This window comes from Mollisia scopiformis (genome assembly GCF_001500285.1).
Source record: "Mollisia scopiformis unplaced genomic scaffold LY89scaffold_4, whole genome shotgun sequence".
Classification (NCBI taxonomy): domain Eukaryota; kingdom Fungi; phylum Ascomycota; class Leotiomycetes; order Helotiales; family Mollisiaceae; genus Mollisia; species Mollisia scopiformis.
Window position 1 is genome coordinate 969,247 of NW_017263584.1, and position 15,699 is coordinate 984,945.

General features: G+C 46.7%; 5 protein-coding genes across 5 annotated transcripts; all 5 read right to left on the minus strand.

Moving 5' to 3' along the window:
• Positions 1-1,008: 1,008 nt before the first annotated feature.
• LY89DRAFT_681239 (uncharacterized protein) lies at positions 1,009-2,418 on the minus strand. The gene is made up of 4 exons (XM_018214242.1): positions 1,826-2,418; positions 1,678-1,752; positions 1,337-1,623; positions 1,009-1,262 (listed from the first exon to the last, which is right to left on the minus strand). Exons 1-4 carry the CDS (start codon positions 2,028-2,030, stop codon positions 1,044-1,046), a joined length of 786 nt encoding a protein of 261 aa, XP_018076217.1. The 5' UTR covers positions 2,031-2,418; the 3' UTR covers positions 1,009-1,043.
• An 821-nt stretch (positions 2,419-3,239) lies between these two features.
• Positions 3,240-6,631, minus strand: LY89DRAFT_778231 (uncharacterized protein; the record flags this gene model as incomplete). The annotated part of the gene is made up of 6 exons (XM_018222196.1): positions 6,199-6,631; positions 6,124-6,149; positions 5,748-6,075; positions 5,164-5,697; positions 3,973-5,114; positions 3,240-3,920 (listed from the first exon to the last, which is right to left on the minus strand). Exons 1-6 carry the CDS (start codon positions 6,290-6,292, stop codon positions 3,240-3,242), a joined length of 2,805 nt encoding a protein of 934 aa, XP_018076218.1. The 5' UTR covers positions 6,293-6,631.
• Positions 6,632-8,160: 1,529 nt separating this feature from the next.
• LY89DRAFT_714896 (uncharacterized protein) lies at positions 8,161-11,003 on the minus strand. Its single transcript, XM_018218162.1, has 3 exons — positions 10,490-11,003; positions 8,736-10,386; positions 8,161-8,683 (listed from the first exon to the last, which is right to left on the minus strand). Exons 1-3 carry the CDS (start codon positions 10,803-10,805, stop codon positions 8,404-8,406), a joined length of 2,247 nt encoding a protein of 748 aa, XP_018076219.1. The 5' UTR covers positions 10,806-11,003; the 3' UTR covers positions 8,161-8,403.
• A 189-nt stretch (positions 11,004-11,192) lies between these two features.
• Positions 11,193-13,264, minus strand: LY89DRAFT_637881 (uncharacterized protein). Its single transcript, XM_018211551.1, has 8 exons — positions 13,136-13,264; positions 12,966-13,001; positions 12,873-12,916; positions 12,729-12,826; positions 12,141-12,679; positions 11,976-12,089; positions 11,812-11,922; positions 11,193-11,764 (listed from the first exon to the last, which is right to left on the minus strand). Exons 1-8 carry the CDS (start codon positions 13,198-13,200, stop codon positions 11,344-11,346), a joined length of 1,428 nt encoding a protein of 475 aa, XP_018076220.1. The 5' UTR covers positions 13,201-13,264; the 3' UTR covers positions 11,193-11,343.
• A 211-nt stretch (positions 13,265-13,475) lies between these two features.
• LY89DRAFT_681243 (mitochondrial import translocase, subunit Tom22) lies at positions 13,476-14,254 on the minus strand. Its single transcript, XM_018214243.1, has 3 exons — positions 14,127-14,254; positions 13,785-14,074; positions 13,476-13,716 (listed from the first exon to the last, which is right to left on the minus strand). The coding sequence occupies exons 1-3, from the start codon at positions 14,215-14,217 to the stop codon at positions 13,636-13,638; spliced, it is 462 nt and encodes a 153-aa protein (XP_018076221.1). The 5' UTR covers positions 14,218-14,254; the 3' UTR covers positions 13,476-13,635.
• Between the last annotated feature and the right edge of the window lie 1,445 nt (positions 14,255-15,699).

Sequence of the window (15,699 nt, forward strand, 5' to 3'; positions counted from 1 at the left end):
ACGCTTGAAAGACAGCGTGCTGCGCTGGGATGAGTTTTGTCATTTTGAGCTAGAAGTTTTTTTTTTTGGCTTTCTTATTTTCATCGCCAATTTTCAACATGTTTTGGACATGCTCAAGAGATAGTTAGCGGGGTTCGAGTATCAAATATCTTTTGGCTTTTAAATACTGATACACAATAACTTTCAATGCTCGGTTCATTGCCATGAACCCAACTGGGTTGCGTGCGGAACCACCACTCGCAAAGGCCGGTCACGTTGCATCCTTTTGCTGATATTTTTGAAATTACAAAGGACAACTACTCGGAGCTCTAATCGCCCTGCTTCACAAACTAGCAGGAAAAAGATAGTCGACTATCATGAAGTCGGCTTACTCCATATGCGCGATTCGCGGCACTAGCGCATTTCGCGCCTTTTGCGCAACCCGCGCGAATTGCGCATTTTTCGCATTCTTTCACTTACCAACTCGCACCCGGTGCATATCTCCAAAGAGCCTTAATATTAAGCTTTAATCACATTCATCTTGTTACTTCCGACGCATTCACTGTGTCCAGCTTTCAGTCGTACAGTACCGTCACCCGGCCGAGTGGACACTTTATGCCAGAATTCGGATTTATCTACAGTTCGGGATTAGTTTCGTTGGAGATTGAGCTGTTTCAGGAGATGATTTGAGGTTGGAAATCTAGTGATATAGGGGAGTTGAGGATGTTGCTGCCGGATTGTAGAGTGGGTCAAGCAGCCCCTTTTGCTAAGCGAGGAATGGCCATTACTGGTTTCAACTTTGACACCCTTCCAACTCATTCCATCCTGACAGGAGAAAGACCAACCAAGTTTTCATTCCTATTAAATTCGATGCTTATTTTACTTAGGTTCCATGGCAAGGGTGCAATAGTGTTATCAAGGGCCACCAACAAGGAGAACAAAAAACACTTGTATCGAGGTACTTTGCTAACTCTGTCGAATTAAAGGGTTGAAAAACATGCATAAATAAACAACCCAAACTACCAAATCCCCCCTCTCAAAGTCTAAACTAGCAGACAAACCCTCTAAACGCGCCAAAACCTCTTCCCAACACCCACCTCCTCAAGCTCCTCAACCACCACCTTCGCCGCCTTCGTAGTGCCATTCGTCTTACACTCCGACCCGCTAACCTCAAACGTCTTATTCCAGACCCCAAACCCATTATCCGTAACCGACAACCCACCCAACGTAATCGGGCCCGGCGCACACTTCGGGGCATGGTAGCTCAATTTCGTATAAGTTTGCTATATCCCCAACCACCATCATCAGCCGCTCTTCTCCCGCCCAAAAAGAAAGAAAGAGAGAAAGAAGAACTCACATTACACCCAATAACCATCGAATGCACAACCCCATTCCAGCCGCCCTCCTTATTCTTCCCACAACCCGGAAACACTACAAAGACACCGCCCGTATCCGAGAACGAGCCCACGGGGACCCCGTCCGCGTCGCGAGCGTGCAGCATCGCGCCGTCGAGGGCGACGCCTGCGGCGAGGGAGTCGAGGATTAGGAGGTTGGGTTTGCCTGCTATTAGGGAGGTGGAGGTGCTGTTGGCGAGGGTGACGCCGAGGCCGGGTTCGATGGGGGTTATGCGGTTGACGGTGTTGTCTGGGACTCGTTAGTGAGGAGAAGAGAGGGAGTGGGAGAGGGAGGGAGAGGTACGGAAGGATGCTAGCATGTAGCCTGTGTTTCCGGGCTGGGAGTTTGTGACTGCGACGACGTTCAAGTTCGCGGATGCTGGTCAGTTTTGTTAGACTTTTTTCGACGACGAGGAGGAGGAGGGAGGAGGGGGGGACGAAGAGGAAAGTACCATTGCTATTAAACGCCAGCGCATTATTCTGATCCTTAACCGTGAACGGGATCAACTCGCCCAAACTCTTCGGCAGACCATCTGGTTTTGGATTGCAGAAATACGCAGGAATGAGGGACCCGTTCGTGAAAGCGTGAGCTGCTGGGATGACCGTCGCGAGGAACAGTAATGAATGGATGATAATGTGCATATTGAGAACAGACATTTGGAATGAATGAATGTAGGAAAGAAAGAAAGTAAATGAATAGAAAATAAAGTCCTACTCTTGTTCCTTCCATTTCCACGAGGGAAATCGACTCTCTTTTGCTCACTCACTCAAGCAAGCCCAAAACCTCGCGCCGGCCATAGCACTCACTCATCGAAGGAACAGTGACATCCCAATTCCCTCCGTCGTAAGACTTGCATGCAAAACACGAATTCCCAATCCCCAAGAAAACCCAACTCAACCAAATAAAAGACCTCAAGATGTCTCCCTCACTCCAAGCCCCCGTTTCAACACCCAAGCGCATCCTCCGCTATGTGAAGAGAAGACATGCCCCATCCAATTGTAAAACGCGCATTTGAAATCCCTCCAATCGTCCGAAGTGAGCATGTCGTCCCAAGTTTGGAGCTGTTTGAAACGCGGTGGCTTGCGTCATGTTCCACCCCGCCACGAAGCGCGCGAGCCTCGGTGCGACGAGCAATCCGTCGGTGAAATTCGTAGCCGAATTCACAAAATGTAAAGGATTGCGCACAATATATTAAGTTTATACTTGATATTTTTAATGAGAACGTAGAATAGCTTTTTGATAAGTTAGAACCGAAGTCTAATTAGAAATAAACTATGTAGTAGTGTACAATGTTGGAGTTAGTGTAGGGCATTTTGGTGTTTTCGAGTACTAAAATCGGCTAGGAATTTCACAAAGGGAGAAGACGAGACGTCGGGAAATGTCTAGGACTGCTGTAAAAGCAATATTTAGAGGTCACGACCAAAATAGGATTTCGGAAGGTGTTTTGTATTTCGGTGAGGGTCAGATAAGGAAAGAGTGCAGCATCGTGACATTTGGAGGATGCTTAGTCATTCATTCACATTCATCACAGGAACGAAAATATCTCGAAACCATGCATGCATTAAGCGTCAACACGACATACGTAAAGAAACCACTGCCCTCTGTGTCCAGTCCTCCATTTCTCCTTCCCCATTTATTTTTTTATCCCACCTCCCCAGTCATAAAATCGAGACTAATAAAACAAGGGTACTCATGAAAGCCTCGACAAACAGAAAAAGCTTCTCTCCTCCATTCCCATTACGTTCTCATCCCAAGCCAATTGGTATCCGCGTAGTGGTATCAAGAAAGCATCAATTCCCCGTTCCCCGACCGACCGAAAGAAAAGAGAAAGGACAGTCTGCCTGTTTCATCAGGTGGTTTTCTGTTTAGATAGTACCAGTCATGACTGGGTTGTTGGCACCGAGTGTGGTGTTGTAAGTATTTCCGCTACCGGCAACTGGAGTTCCGTTGCTCTTGCCATTGGTCAGAGATGGTCCATTTGCAGTATCCTTGCTGAAAGCTTGGTCAACTTGGTTGCTGAAGCCAGCTGTGTTGTTGGAGATAGATCCGTTACTGTATCCAGCAGAGCCATTTCCGGTAGATCCAATACCAGCTGTAGTGGGAGCAGTGGTGTTAGATCCGAGACCGCTAGTTCCAACGCTCTGAGCAGAATGATCAGAAAGTTGGTTGCTCATAGAACCAGTGTTTCCGATGTTCTGGGGGCCACGAACACCACCCGAAGTGACGGAGTGATTCTTGCGTGTAACTTCTTGAGCACGAGGAACGTCGTTAGAGACACCAGCAGTACCCAACTTGAAGATTGGAGACTCCCAGCTATCGCCCTTGAGAGCCAATTCCTTGTACTCAGTAGCCTTGGACGAGATACCACCTGGGAGATGGATGTCGGGGAAGATCGAGTCTTGCTTGGTCATGGCGACATTGGCCTTCTTGTCTGCCATTGAGTCCGCGGCATTTTGAGCCTTTTGCTTACCCTGAGCGAATTGCTTCTGGGCAGCGGTGACATAGCGTTGGTAGATGTTAGGGGCATTCTCGGGGTCCTCAATAATCTAAATTTCATTAGCATAATTCTCACAAGGAAAGGATCGGATGTCTATTTACCTCTTGTTGAGCACGATCAGCCTCGACCTTGATCTTGTACGCAAATGAATCCCATTGGTTGAACTGGTCCTTGATCTGCTTCTCCATAGCCTTCTGAAGAGCTGGTCTGATAACCTTCAACATAACAGGCTTGAACAGACCGAAAAGCACCTTGTGCTTGGACTGCTTAAGCTTGATGTTAAAGTTCTTGACATCAACATCAACCTTGTCGACCTTGAAGAAGTTCTGTTGATCCTTCTTGTGGGCAGAAGACAACTTCAGCTTGAAGCTGAAACCAGTTCCGCCGAGGAAGATATCGGCAACACCAAGATCAGTAATGCTTGGGAATCCCTCCTTCTTCTTGACATAGTAGGCAACATCGCGAAGATCCATTTGGATACCGGAAACGGAGATCATGAAGCTGTGGTGCTTCTTGTTGGCCATTCCCTTGCGGCCCCATCGGAAGTAGTTGTCACCAGCAACTTCCATGACATTGGGCATGAGGTTGTCGCTCTCGATAACCAAGTTCTCAATGACAGCATCGATCATGGGGTCAGAGTACTCAATTCTGGGAATTGGTACGTAACGGATGGACTCGAAAACACCAGGAAGGATAACCTCAGTCAAGTCCTTAACAAGATGTGGCTTGAAAGTTGGCTTGCCATTCTCGTCGTTGCCAAGATCGTTGAAGAGCTTCTGCATGGATTGACCGAACTTCTTGTTCTGTGGGTCCTGGTCGAACTGATCGGCCAAGAACTTGGTCTCGTCGACAATACGATCAGTGTGGTTGCGGTAACGATCACGGAGGAGGAAGTTGCCTTGGTCATAGAGACGGTTCCACTCCTCGGTAGCAGCATCTTCCATAATGTAGCCTTGTTGCTTGAGGCACTTGCGGATATAGGCGTCCATCTTCTTGAACCAGCCCTTCAATTCTGGGTCTTTGTCGGCATCACGGTAGATGGTGTTGAGAGAGTCGAAGAGATCATCCATGCTGGTGTGGTTGGCGAAACGCTCGATGAGTACGCGAAGATCGGTCTCAGCACGTTGGAGAGCGGTATCAGCATGAGCACCCTTGACAGTTCCGGTAGATTGTTGAGTAACAGTGTTAGCATGAGTAGCGTACTGTTCAGCCAAGTCGAGCAAGGTGGTGATAGCTTGTTGGTCTGTAACTCATTAGCAAGTTTCAATATGATCATCGCTGAATAAACTTACAATCAGGATGTCCCTGGCACTCAACAACAAGCTTCTTCAAACGCCAAATAGTCTGCTCACGACGCTCTTGTGGCATCTTCTTGGAGAGATAGTTCTTGGTACGATCTCTAGTCTCACGGCCCTTCTGCTTGGTATCCGCATCAATGTTCTCAGAAGCACGTTGCTTGAGAGTAGCAGCACCATTTTGCACACCAGATTGAGCGTCAACACCGGAAGCGGTACCGTATTGTTGGTCTTGACTGGCGAGAGCAGCGGTATCGGTAGGATCACGAGAACCATCTGGGTGAGCAGCTTGGCTGGCGTTTCCGGCAGCATCTCGGACGTCATTGCGGTCAATTGGCTTGTTTTGGTTGTACTGAGACTTAATCTGTTGCTTAATGTTTCCTGCAGACATGTCTGGGACATCATGCCAAGTATTGTCGTCGGCTGGTTTGTCGATCTGGTTCAATTGATCTTCGGATGGGTTGACCTTGTCGGCAGCCTTCATGGCAGCATCTCCAGCAATATCTCTCATAAGGATGACAGCATCGTTCACTGCGTATCTGTTAGTGCGTCTCTGAATTCCCAAGACATGCGAAACCTACAAAGCTTTCTGAATTGCCCATTGCTGAGGATCAACGTTCCGAGTGTTCGCAGACCCTCCAAAGCTTCATTTCCATGCTGCTTGGCAGTCTCCTTGTCAACTGGTGCCCCTGGCAGAGCAGCGTTCGCGCCATCGATCTTTTGTGATTGCCAGATGAAATCCTGGAGGAGATTTCCCTCGTTCTTGCTGAGAAGCAGGTACTTAGCCTCGGAAACTACATTGCGGAAATCGGCGACCAAAGCTTGACCTTCAGCTGAGAGCTTCTTGGATGGGCTGGAAAGGGCTTGGGACTTCAAGAAGCTGTTGAGAGCAATGTCAATTTGTTCGTTCTGTTTGCAATCAGTATTTTGGTCATTTCACCCGTTCGAGATACTCACGGATGGGACTTTGCCAGCTTGGAAGGCTGTGTATGTTGTCAGCAGACGAATGACAGAGTAAGGATAATGACGTACCTGAAGCAATGCCGTAGAATTGGAGTTTACGATTAACATCCTCCTCCTTGGCCTTGATGTTGGTGGGTCTGTTAACCTGCGCGGATGAAGACATGATGAATGGCGAGCGCGAGATGGGTATCACTAAAAGCAAAAGGAAGCAGAAGTGGTTTGTTGTTGTTGAGTCGAGTCAAGGTAAGGTTCGAAAATTTCGATCTTGTAGACTAAGAAATGAATCAATCCCAAGCGAAGCTTAAGGGATGATTACGTAGTTGATATTGAGCGTTGCGGTGAATCGTAACTTCGTGAAGTTGTGATGGTCTTGAGAGGAAAGAAAGAGAGAGAAAGTTCTCGAGCGGAAAGGGACTTTGTTTGTATGTGCGGTGGCAGGTCACCACTCACTCACTCACTACCTTGATTCTAGGATGAGATCAGATCGGGATCAGCTCTCTCCTCTTTTGGCGCGCTCTTCACTTATTCGGGCAAACGCATTGGAAATTTCTTGCTTGCTGGGCCTGTCTGCTGCTACGCAACACAGCCGTCAACCCTTTGCTTGGAAGCTCTAACATCATTAGCGTGCTTGCGAACTTACCGTAAGTGACGTCGTTTCGTCAAGCTGGAGCTTAGCTCCCCCTGGTCACTCGGAAGAAAAGTTCAATTCATCATCATTGGCCGCACTCAACGCCACCTCATTTAGCGATGGCTGTCTGTGGCTAGAACTTCCCCAGAGAGACTACCCGCCCTTGAAATGATCCCTGAAACAGCATAGCTCTCCATTCTCCATACTACGCAAACAGCTTTTCTGCTACTTCATCAAAATATGAAATTGCGATCGCAGTCCTACATCAACCCAATTCGTGTCACGAGAAGGTCATGCACGTCATGAATCAAGACCTTGGAAATCTCGTACCTTTTTCCTCTTTCTTTCGTCTGATCTTGTCGGAGCACTGTATGTATTCGTGACCCGAGATGGATGGCATTTCCTCGATTCCCATCCAGGATCCTCAAACTGAACTGACGTAGCGACCATCCTTGCGCTGATCGCAGCCATAACCAACAACAACCATGTGGAAATGTTCAAGGTCACCCCATCCATATCCATCGCAGACATATACTCGTGCACATGTGCAAGTACCAAGAATAGGTACTTAGGTATGTACCATACCTAGGTACTCACGTAAGAACCCGAGAAAAAACAATTGAAGCAGTCACGAAAATCTGCATCTTCCCATCGTAGCACGCACTGTACACTTGACACCGCATCAGTCCTCCCCCATCCAATCCATGACTCGCCTCCATCAACAACACCTAACACACCGTACTGTACTCGCAACACCACGCGTCGCATCCCATCCCATCTGAAATCAAAGCCCCCAAAAAATCGATGACTTCATCAACCCTCCCCAAATTTTATCTCATTTCCGCACTACTCTCACCCCCCAAAAGTCTAGACCGCTGCCGATCCGGTCTCTGACGACGCGGCGCTTCCGTCCCGCCTTCAGGCCTAGAATTTTTCCTTTGGCGAGCTCGCTTCCCCTGAATCAGGGTCAACACCACACCTATGTCTTTGGGGGGAGAGAATGATGGTTGTGGCTGTGCAAAACTTCTTTGAATATTCTACATATTTGGGGACCAATGAGATATTTGCATTGAGCTCTGATTGAGCGCCACAAGTTTGTGGAGGAGGCAAATACTTCGGATACCTCCGAGTTTCTTTCCTTGGAACCGAACAATACCAGACGGTTTCAAGTTGTGCTAACAGCTTCTTCGGGTATTCTCAGAGAAAAGTAGGTAGGGGGAATGAAAGAAAGATACCTGACTACTTTATCTAATATGATATAATATATAAGAAGAAAGAAATGTGTAGAACCTCGAACTGATTCGTACAGAACGAAAATACCAAGGCACACGTGGCTTGCTTGGTTTTCATTGACTATTACATTTACTCGTTCAAATACTACACTATGGGTATCTTGCTTCATTGACGGCCGTTGTCTCCACGCCTAGGTTAAATTCCAGTCACTATGGCAGAACTCCAGACTCCCCCATCCTATACTTGCACAGAACTTTTCCCTACGCAAAACAAGTCAAGGAGTACGTACCCCACTGAAGGAGACCCGGACACGAAGTCAAGGTCCAAAAGAATCATACATAATCCAACATCTTAATCACAAACCTCCATTACCATAATGCCTCTTCTCTTCGCGTGGTCTCCTTCACAATCATTCATTGCCAGCCACCTCTGCCCTTCTCCTTCATCTCTCTAGCGGTGCTGGTCACGAGCTTGTAATCATGCCAGAGCTGCTTGATCTGATTCATTTCTTCCCATCTATCCACAACCCCATTGGTGTACTTGGTTCTCTTCTTCGCGTTCATGTCGTCACGCTCAGCGAGCTTTGCCGGTGTGAGCTCACCTTCAGCTTCTAGAGCCGAGATGACCCATTGATTAAGGTTGTATTTCCAGTGAACAAGTGTGTGAGTTTGTTGGGCATTTGTCTTGCAGACCCTATTTTTCATATTAGCATCATTGCGCCATCAATCGGTAAAATGTTACTTACGGGCCAACTGCATAACGTCTCGTCGCTGGAGGAATATCTTGATCTTGGCTGTTGACACTTGTGCATTTATCATCTGCGGCTTGAGGATCATCCGAGTCTTCAGAGTCTTGAGCTGACTTGGATTTATCCGAATCACTGCTGCCTTGGTCTATTTCCTCCAGAGTGACTTTGTCATATGCCTTTCCATTGAAGATAAGTGCAACAGAAGGCTTGTGCTTTCGGTGATTGCAAGCGTGGCAGATTGGCAGACCACTTGCCATATCAAAGCCTTCACCAGGTATTAAGACATGCTCTTCTAGCAAAGGGCGAGCGTACACGGCTCTGGTAAACTCCTTGGTCCACTGCGAACTTGCAAATTTGCTCTTTGCCAGTCCTGAGCACTCATCATTCAGCTTCTTGAATGCTTGTCTGTAGATTGGATCATCTCGAGCAAAAGCAGGGTTGATCTTGTTGTGAACCATCCATTCAACGGCATCTTTGAAGTGGTCTTTGAGTTGTTTATGAGCGTGATGCGTAAACTCCAATGGGATAGCACTCAATCCTGGCACGCCAATGTCGCCATCTTCATCATCTGTAATGAAATTATCCGAATCGGCAGCATCTCCGGTCTGATTCGCTCGTGGACGTCTGGATGGTCGGACGGGTGCTTCCTCTATCTCCTCGTCATCAAATTCTTCGAGTTGCTGGAACTCTTCTTCGCCATCTGACTCAGATTCCGACTCAGAATCCGTCAATTCGCTATTGTCTCCGTTACGCCTACGTTTGAGTAATTCCATCTGCTTCTCTTTGGCAGTGCGATGCTTTCTCTTTGTATTCTGCTGGCGAGTTATCCGCTGTGGTGTAGTACTCTCTGAATTTGAACTTCGTCCTCGAGAAGATCTGTGTGAACTTGAAGGTTCACCTCGCTTACTGTCAACATTTCTCTGATTGCCTTGACGTCTTCGCTTGGTTGGTGAGATATCATCATCCGGGGAGGCAGTAGACTCAACAGTAGGCCGTGGACGCTTGAGTGGTGAGATGACAGGCTCTTCGTCAACATCATCTTCTACAACAGGTCGTCTATAACGCTTGATAGGTGATGGTTGAATATCTTCATCCTCTTCGTCTTCATCATCTTGCTCGACTTGGTATGTGGGTCTTTGTGAACGCTTTGGTGAAGATATGATCGGGTCATCCTCAGAGCTATCATCCACAACCTTCTTCCTACTAGTCCTCAGTCGAGGTAGGACAGGGGTGTGAGGAAGAGCCTTGCGAGCTGAACCAATCTTCGATAATGGAACAAGTTCATCATCATCAGAGTCCGAAAGTGTTACAGATTTCTGTCTACGGCTCTTGCCATTCGAGTCGGAGGATCGGGTAGCACGGCTGGAACTAAAGGGTCCCTTCTTGACTGGCTTTCTCTTTGGAGTGACAGGCAGAGCATCATCACTCTCTGAGACCAGGTTGACAACCGTAGTCTTCTTTTTTGTTGATGATTTATTCTTGGTAGGTGTAATATCCTCGACTTCGGATCCCTCAGAAGAATCGTATCCTCCATCATATCCAAGCGATCGTTGTTTCTTCTTGCTTTCAAAAGTCGGCATGAATTTAGCAACACTTCGAGTTTGTCGGAAAGTGGACGGCTTGGGGCCACCCTCGATCTCTAGACTGTCTGGCATACTGTTAGCAGTGAATCTTGAAATGCCAACCCTCTAGGAAATTGTGAATCCAATGTGCGGATCCTGAAAGGCTTGCGATATAGAAAAGCGACTTACCAGAAGAATCATCAGCTTGAGCTTGCGGCTGGGAAGACTTTGCAGGCGTAGGTAGCGGCTTGAACGGCAGCTTTCCAGTCTTCTTACGTGGCGCTGGACTGAAATCATCTTTATTCGAAGAATGTGGTACATTATCGCTCTCAAACGCATCTGCGGAACCTTGCCCACTAGATGCAGGTGTTCGCTTTGCTCCATCGAGCTGGTATCTGACTTTTGCAGGAGACATCGTGGACGGTGAGGAGGAGAGATCAACAGGATCAAACGTGAGTCGTGTCTGTCGTTTGCGCTGCGACTTGCGTTCGAGGTTGGATGGCATTGTGCTGATCTCTTATCGCGTGGTTGTCATTTGTAGTGGGGGACGCGTTTCGGAGAGCCGCAGCAGGTTGGGTTGAGACTGCAGTAAAGAAGTTGTGTTTTGAAATGTGAGGCTATCAAAAGCAATATGGACAGCTGCTATAAAAGCAACAGCTGGAAGCGAATTATTCCGAGGAAATACGATGGCAGACTCTTGATGTTGACTTTGCGCGTTGTAAGTTTCTATCCGATAAAAAGATAGAAATTCGAGATGACGCGCGAGGTCACGAGACTACCATTAAAAATGGATTATTCTCACTAAATGAAAAATTGATCTCAAGCTCTTTAAGATTTTACTAGACTTCTCAAGAATTAACAAGTTGGAATGATATTTCATAACAGTCATTCCGTACAATTTGTATCATCTTAATCTGTCTTGTTCTACATCTCAACGGCAGTATGCATAATATTGAGTACAGTACCAATACCAATAAAGACACTCTATTTGACCCAATGCTCCTGAATGCTAATGCGGACGCCCTCCATGCTTATATGTACTTCTAGGCATTATTGGCATCAAAATAATCGCTTCCACCTGATCCTGCAGACACCGTCCCTGGACTCACAGCACTGGAAAGCCTTGATGTCCTCAAGTTTCTGATTTCAACCTGGTCATCATCCCTATAACTTCCACTCCCTTCTGTCATATCACTCACAACAAAGCGAACTCCACTTCTAACACCGCTTTCCTCGCTGGTGTTCAACTCTCCATCATAAAATTCGCTGCTGTTATCCGATTTTGGCACTGCTGACACTCGTGGGCGAAAAATTCCGCCGTCACCAGGACCTTGGGTTTGCCAGGCGGTTAGCAGTACTTCGACCTCTCGACGGGTATCTTCGACTATATCGTCCATGTTGATATCGATCTTGGCAACCCCGAAAGGATCTTCATAAGTTTGTGCTATTCCTTCAATTCCGTATCTATAATAATCAGTCAACTAAATGTAGGAGGGCAGAACGTGGCTTACAAAGTAAAGGATACAAATGCAACGAGAGGAACAGCCCACCAGTCCATCTCTGAGGCCATGGCAAAAGGCAGTATACCACAATAAAGAGCTAGCGTCTGCTTATGATGAATCCTATTTCACGATTAATGGCTAGGAAGATATTGAGCAGGGAGCGTCAAACTCACAAATGTGCAACGGGAATCGGAACCAGTCTAATGACTTCCATGGCACCATATGCCTTAATGAGAGCATTCAACTCGCCGAGCATAGCCGCCGAAGCAGCATTATGGAACCAATTTCTAGAAGAGATGTCAATCATCTTACTGGAAATTCCAGGGAAGGAATCTCACTTTGATACGCCCATGTTGATGAATTTCTCCACGAAAGTGGCCAGCTCAAGCGTCAATCCCAAGCCTCTATGCTCATAGCCCTTTAACCCAGCAGGCAACAAGTCTTTGTATTCATCGCCGGTACTCTCTTGTCCATTCTCCGTAAGACTAGTCCCAGGAGACAGAGCTACACCCCACTCGGCACGAAGATGATTTTTGATGGTGTACAGCATAGCAATCAAGATGTTGACGGTTTCGATTGTCCTGATCTCATCCGACCTCGATAAGACGACTTCTCCGGAAGTAACAGCTCGATCGGATAGAGTATCTCGAGAGTTTCTCATAGATTTAGGAATCATGGAATCATTCGACATAACAGTATGAAGGCTGGTAGAGCTTTGCATCGGAGGTGCAGGTACTAGTACTAGGATCTGACGGGAAAGACATCTTATTGAAGTTGTCACAACGCTGAATTGGCAACGGCCGTCCCAAAACCGCTGAAACGCAGTCTGGTTACGGAACACAAGCATGAGACCAACGACTATGGACAGTGAAGGGATCTAGTATAGTATTAGTGCATAGATTCAAGAGACCCAGATTACAACTCACGATAGTACTGGGGAGATTGAAATCTCTTGATATATGTTGATTGATCCATACGATCAGAGCAGTCAGAATTGAATGTATGAAGACAGGAAAGAGAATTGCTTTTCTAAGTCAGTGACCTGATCGACTGCAATCGATTCAACATACCAGAGTGAATGGATCCCTTCGTGAACCGTAGTACAAGAGGCCATCTGGATCAATGAGTATGAGACACCCCAAATAAGGTCTTTGAAACCCTACCTTCGATCCTTTTTCCTCGAGCTATTGGCTAAAGGACTAGAGAACAACGATCAGCTCATGAGCTTCTAGAATAGTCTGTAGAGAGCGTGGTACCGGAGCCCTAAAAGGCGTGTATCGGTACCAGTACGTCATCCGCAAAAACAGGGGCAACAAAAAAATGAATCACGAACTATGTGCTTTGTCGTTGTCTGTCTCGGGGAAGTATTGAGACTCGTCTACCGAATGAGAGAGGCATCTTGAAGGACTTTGATTAATCAAATCACGGAAACATGATGTGTGAGTTGGATGATGTTGTTGTACAGTTTCATGATGACGATTTTTCCAAGGTTCAGAGGAAGGTGTGGCCTTGCATAAATGCACGAATTGGGTAAGATGAAACAAGACATAAATATTTTCTTTCGGAATTCTTAATTGAATATTACGTAGTGCTTGAACTCACAGAATTTGACGCATTTACAAGATGGCAGTCACAAATGCGGTTGTGCTCTGAGAATATTTGTAGAACAAATTGCTCTGGAGCTGAGATACCTAGAATTACAACAGAGGCATGATTCCCTCATCTGCCGATTATGCAACCATCCTACAATCATTGATATACAATGCAATCATTTCATGCTTTCGTCCCATATGCCCATCCATAAACAAGCCCTGATGTAAATCCTATCCATTCTTACAAAGCTGGCTTTCCTTGTTGAGCGCCGAGTTGTGCATTGAGAGCGCCAGCAGTACCTGATCCACCAGATGACAGAAGCTGAAGTAAAAGTCAGCATGGTTCCGAGTGCACCGCTGAATGCCACAATTCGATAGAAATGTACTAACCTCTCCGCCCATCTCACGCATTCTCATCTCCTTTTCCATCTCAACCATCTGCTGCTCCTCCGCAAAAGCCAACGCCCATGGTACGCCCAGCAATAACGCACTCGTGCTTATAACCCAGAGAGTCTTTCCGCTGAATAATAAACCTGACTTGAACCAACTTGTGGTGGTCTCAACCTTGCCTGCGATGTACGATCGAGTGGTCGGTGGGATCATGTCTTTCAAGGCCACTAATCGGTCTGCGATTGTCTCTTCGTCCGGCACATCTTCATCATCGGTGGATATCTCAGAGTCTGCGGAAGATGTTAGATAGGTATATCTTGAAGCTGGATGGAGAGGCAGTACCAGTATCGGTATAATAGTCCTCCTCGTTGTCTGAAGGGCCGATTTGCTTGGACTCGAAGGACTCATCCTCAACTTCTACTAATTCAACCATATTGATAGAGATTGAGTCGCGTCTTGAAGGAAGAGTTGGTTGTGGTTGTTGCAGGCTGTTAAAGGGATAAGAATGTTCTGAAGCTTCAACTTTTTTGATTGAAGCTAGCAGGGGTATCACGTGTTCAGCGATAAGACGGGTGGCACGCCTGCACTTGCGCATCTCATAGGATTTGGTCAAATAAAGAATGATTGAAGTTCTTCTTGATAACGAGTCTATTTCTTCTGTTCTTGTCCAATACAATAAGTCTTCCTTACCGTCGTTCCTCGCACTACCGTAGATACCTACCTACAAGTTGAAGCATTCAACTTGAAGACGCAACAGAGGCAAACATCACAGTGGAAGACCTAGTGAGCTGCTCATGCATGACAACCTCCATCACCCATATGCTTCTCCGACTTGCCAAAGGATAAGGCGCCAAGACCGGAGCCGAAACGGGATTAGACAAAGCGTTCAAGCAAGCTGACCCTAATGCCTCTCGGCTTTTCCATAGTTCGGATGAACAGATACCCAAGGCGATTATGAGCTATCTAAAGAGTGGTGCTGGCAGAGCAGTGATCTGAGATACATCCACAGAAGTGAAGCAGAGTGTCTGGTGTCGCTGAAATCATTGGGGTGAGAGAATGTCTGATGACTGACCAAGCAGCAAGATATTTGTTCCAGATCACATAAGTGTTATCGAGAGATATGACACGTATGGGATTTTCACCTGTGAAGAGACCATCTCAGGCTCTTTACCTAGCATCAGAACGTTCTTTGATCGAACGTTTCCTATGCTTGAAGCTCCTCCTATGCACCTGATTAGTCGTGAGGTTTCGTGAGGTTTGAGATGCTGATCCATGGGCTTAAAGATGCCGGTAGAGGCTCGACTCTTTTGTTTTCAGAGTCGTTCAGATAATGGCTTCTGGGTGCTAAGGACTAGCCGCAGGAGGGCTGTAACGGGCCTACCAGAAGTTTGAAGATGTTGGAGAGAGACTTCGACCTGCACTGGGCCTAAAATTCATCCTCCCACTTCCAAGCTTCAGGTACAAGCTCCATGCAAGCCAAATACCTTCGACGTTCTGGTACGACGTTGAGTTGAGGGGTTGATGCATGAGGCATTAGTCTTGAATAGCTCGTTTGTGATGGAGACTTGAGCTTCGTGCTAAGAGTCAACGAACGATTATCGGAAAAAGATAGAAGAAAGACAGTTGTTCCAGCCCAGGATAAATGTAAAAATTAGACTTTCAAATACAGTATGAACTGGCTTATCACAAGAAAATTTATGCTTACTTCATCTCATCAACCCCGCCCTTTTGGGACGACCCTTGAAGAGATACAAACAAAAGTTGCCCGCGAAACCTGCACGGCATTTCTTCACATGATTAAAGAGCACCGGCAGCAGGGTCTGCAATGATATGGAAGTCTAATATATCGCGAAGTCTTTCTCCCATTGGCCATCGGTCATCCAACTGACATTCGCAAGAGATCTGTGCGTACGAA